Source organism: Gobio gobio (assembly GCF_949357685.1).
Source record: "Gobio gobio genome assembly, chromosome: 24".
Classification (NCBI taxonomy): Eukaryota; Metazoa; Chordata; class Actinopteri; order Cypriniformes; family Gobionidae; genus Gobio; species Gobio gobio.
The window spans coordinates 4,990,806-4,995,027 of NC_137120.1; the positions used below are offsets into that span (position 1 = coordinate 4,990,806).

The 4,222-nt window shown below is 35.6% G+C and overlaps 1 protein-coding gene across 13 annotated transcripts in view; it reads left to right on the plus strand.

Moving 5' to 3' along the window:
- ptprsa (protein tyrosine phosphatase receptor type Sa) overlaps positions 1–3,778 on the plus strand; it is a 268,495-nt gene extending 264,717 nt beyond the window's left edge. For 10 of the 13 annotated variants that reach the window (XM_079807164.1, XM_079807163.1, XM_079807162.1 and 7 more), the window contains 2 exons: positions 1,125–1,260; positions 1,344–3,544. In XM_079807164.1, coding sequence (XP_079663290.1) covers positions 1,125–1,260; positions 1,344–1,412 — 205 coding nt within the window. In that variant the 3' untranslated portion in view covers positions 1,413–3,544. Of the gene's footprint in view, positions 1–1,124; positions 1,261–1,343 lie in introns of all 13 variants that reach the window. The other 3 variants (XM_079807157.1, XM_079807165.1, XM_079807158.1) reach the window with 1 other exon arrangement.
- The last annotated feature ends 444 nt before the right edge of the window (positions 3,779–4,222 follow it).

The following is a 4,222-nucleotide window of genomic DNA, read 5'->3' on the forward strand; positions in this document are numbered from 1 at the left end:
TATTTGTTAGTTTATTTTTATTGTTATTAATTTATTAATGTTTAAACATTTAGTTATTTAATATTATTTTAGCTTATTCTATATTATTTTTATTATTTATTTGTGTTATTATTTATATATAATTTAAAAATTTATTAAAAGTGCAAAAAAAATTCTTATTATTTATTTATTTGTTAGTTTATTTTATTGTTATTTATTTATGTTTAAAAATTTACTTATTTCTTGTTATTTTATATTATTTTTTTATATTTTATATTATTTATTTGTGTTATTTTAAATTCTGTGAATATTTTACAAGAATTTTGTTTGTTTTTTCATATTTGCTTAATTATTTATTTGTTAGTTTATTTTTATTTATTTATGTTTAAAAATTTACTTATTTCTTATTATTTTATATTATTTTTATTATATTTTATATTATTTATTTGTGTTCTTTTTCTATTTATATATAATTAAAAAATGTATTAAAAGTGCAAAAAGAATTCTGTGAATATTTTACAAGAATTTTGTTTGTTTTTTCACATTTGCTTAATTATTTATTTGTTATTTATGTTTAAACATTTACTTATATTTATTATTCTTTATATTATATATATATATTATTTGTATTCTACTTATTAGTTTTTTTTATTTATATATAATTTTTTTTTAAATATATTTTGTTTTATTTTTTCATATTTCCTTAATAGTTAATTTATTATTTATTTGTATTGTTATTGATATCATTTTTTCTATTAACTATATGTCTAAAAAATGAAAAGCAAACAAAATGGTTTATTTCTGAGATGCAGATCATGTGACAATAAAACAGCATACTATTTCACATATTAATTTAAATATATATAAGTATAGCAGTATGCTAATATTCCATTCCAAACATATTTGTAACTAAAATAAGAGAAATCAATCTGCTAGTAGGTTAAGTAAAATAAATGATCACTTAATTCAAATCTCAATGTTACACAACTGTGTTTTCGTAAGTAAATGCATCTTGTTTCAAGAATATTTAGAAGTTTCCCCTGGAAACCCGATTATTAAAATGATTTTCACAGCATATATTCCTCCCTTTCAGAAAGATATTTAGCCGTTACTATAACAAAGCATCCCTGTTTTCCTCAACGCAGTGCTGGTGTGGGACGGACCGGGGTCTTCATCACGCTGAGCATCGTTCTGGAGCGGATGCGCTACGAGGGCGTGGTGGACATCTTCCAAACGGTCAAAATGCTGAGAACGCAACGGCCAGCGATGGTGCAAACAGAGGTGAGAGTCTAGCGCTTCTGCTTTACTGCAGATCGTCTTGTTTAATAGCTGGGCGACTGACGTCTTTGCGTTTCCCTCCACAGGACGAATACCAGTTTTGCTATCAGGCGGCTCTGGAGTACCTTGGAAGTTTTGATCACTATGCAACGTAAAAAGCCATTTTTGTTCCCCCCTGCCCCACAACCCCCCTCCCCCCAACAGCCTCCTGAGCCATAAAAACTTGCTTGAAAACATGAAACGATGACAACTATACAAAAATTTTTCGAGGAATCATCTTTTGGAACCAATCAAAACATGTCGTGAGGAAACCCCCAATTGGACAGCAACACCGGAGAAGCGTAAACGTCCCGAGCTCATGATGGAGGAACCAAACGCATTGGCTCAGGCTGGAGGGTGGGAAATGATAGGTGTCGGACCACTAACCTTACCTCAAGCGTTCTGATGTGGAGGACAAACATCGTTTCTTTCCAAACTAACTCTGTGAACATACTACAAAAAGACAGAAAACCAAGGAAAAGTTGGTGCGGTACCACACGGCCACAAATAAACTACACCTGAGCACCTAATTGGTTGGTATCTGAAATCCTTCTTTGTTTACTCGAATGGAAATGTTCCCAATGAGCCGGACATCTGTCAGTCCAGCAGCGGACATCATTGACGTCTTCAAGGGTGGAGAAGTTGGAGGAAACGAGACTTCTTCTGCTGCTCACGGTCTTGGGTTCAAGCCTCTCCTTGTGACATGTTGCCATTCGGACAAAATTGGGAGCCACTTTAGAAGCAATTCGAGGCGAACCGTTCATCCACTTGAGAAAGTAACCCTCCTCTCGAAACCACTGGTCTTGAGGCATTCAAGGAAATGGTTGAAACCTAATCGCATCCCGTAAACGCATCCGTTTCTCGAGTGCTTTCAAGGACACGCTAGCAAACGTGTAGCTCCATCTCCGTCGTCTCGGGAGCCAATGGGAGCTTGAACTATTGGGTCAAATGGCGAATCAGAGCAGAGGAACCACCACCGAAGCCTCGACTGGTCTCTCCGTTGCGCACCGGATAGGGGATGCGATGCGTGGCTACGTCTTGCTTTCGGTACTTGGAGCGACCAACGTTCATCGCCATCGTTTCAAACGACTTTTTATCTTACAACTGTGTTTTTTTGGGTTTCGTTTTGCTCTTGATACCAAACATGCTGCTTTTGCTCCATTATGCTGTACGTGTACATGTGAAGAGTCCGATCTAACGGATGGAAGTGTGTGATTTACGTGTGTTGGTCCCACCTCTCGATCCGTTTCCTTATGCCCCAACGGTTGCCCAGGATGAAACCGCATGTCCAACTTTATTTCATCACCATCGTCTTCATCGAAACGACCCATTCCTGGTCGCGTTGGGATTTCTTGCGTTAATTTGTTGGTTGTTTTTTTTTGGGGGGGGGGGGGTGTTCTTCAATGGATTTCGGCTAACGAGGAGCAAGAATTTGAGTTATGAAATTGCGGTACAACTATCTTGCGAATCTGTTGTTGTAGGTGGGACTGTTCTACGCGCTCATGCGTATGCGAATGAGGGGGAGGGGTCTCCTCTCCGCAGTCAGAGCCGATTGGCTGTTCTGGAGGATGCTTGAACCCTGGAGTGTTCTGATTGGTGAGAGAATGAAAGGAGCCGTGTGTAATCTAATTTCCAAAAAGCCTTATTCTTGTAACATCATAGGGAAAAGAAAATACATTACTGTTGTATTATTTTGACTATTATCTTCTTACTTAACAATTTATTTCTCGGTTTAGCGTTTTGTTTTTTTTAACAAAGATACTGTACTCATTTTTTTTTTAATTAGCAAGAAAAATAATGCTCATTTTGCTCATGTTATGTTAAAAGACATTCTATTTTTTCACTGTAGAAATGCTACGTGAGATGTGTTTGTGTGCATGTATACATGGACGAACGGGACATGAATGTATACATACACACTCACGATATATTTAAATGCAGAATATAAAGATGTATCCAAATCTTCATATGAATAGCCTTTTTTTGTTTTTGAAGTGGGCACTCATTTTTATACCACCATGAAATTGTTGCGTGTATGAAATCATGAATGACTTGTTTTTGTTTTGTTAAGAGTTTAATCATTGCGGGGAGATCTTTGACTTCCGGTTGCCCAATAATGAAGGATTTCAATCCTATTGTTATTCATCAATAGTACTAGTATTAACTGAAGTATTACTTTTATAAAAGATGTGGAACTGGTTTACTAAATATTGAATTGAACATAAAACTACAATAATCCAAATTTTACAAAAAAAAAAAAAAAAAACTCCAATTTTGTTACACCCATCTTTTGTGAAACTTTTATTTTTTGGCATCTATGTTTTGTTTAGTTTTTTTTTACTTTTCAAACCACCGAATGTTCGCTCGTTTGTTAGATATCAACTATGATCCTGAATATAATGCCTGTAAATAAACAAATATATATTATATGTATTTGTATAATTTGACCCACAAGATTTATGTCTTTGAACAATACTGAGATAAACAACAAAAAAATCTTTATGCTAATGGAAACCTTCCACAGTTTTGAAAGGAGCTTTGTCTCACGCTAACAGCTCTGTTTATCGCTCTTCCCTTCATTCCTCCTTTATTCCCCCTGATCCATTTGTTCATTTACCCCCCCCCCCCCCCCCAACTCTTCACTTTTTATTCTTATCTTAGCCTCCGCACACTGCAGTCCAGTGGTGAGAGAAATCACAGCGCTTCTCCATTTCCAATAAGACTCACTGGATCTTACTGGTGTCAAAAATAGACTTGGCTTTCTCCAAGCAAAATATAGTTTCTCATTGAAATGTGTCATGAGATTCACCTCAAAATGAATCAGCCATCCCAAGCCTAGAGCAGCAATCATTTTGTGTTTTTCTCATTCTGAGTGATTCTTTTGTTCGATTGGGATGAAGAAGGGCTAGTGTGCCCAGTGCCTATA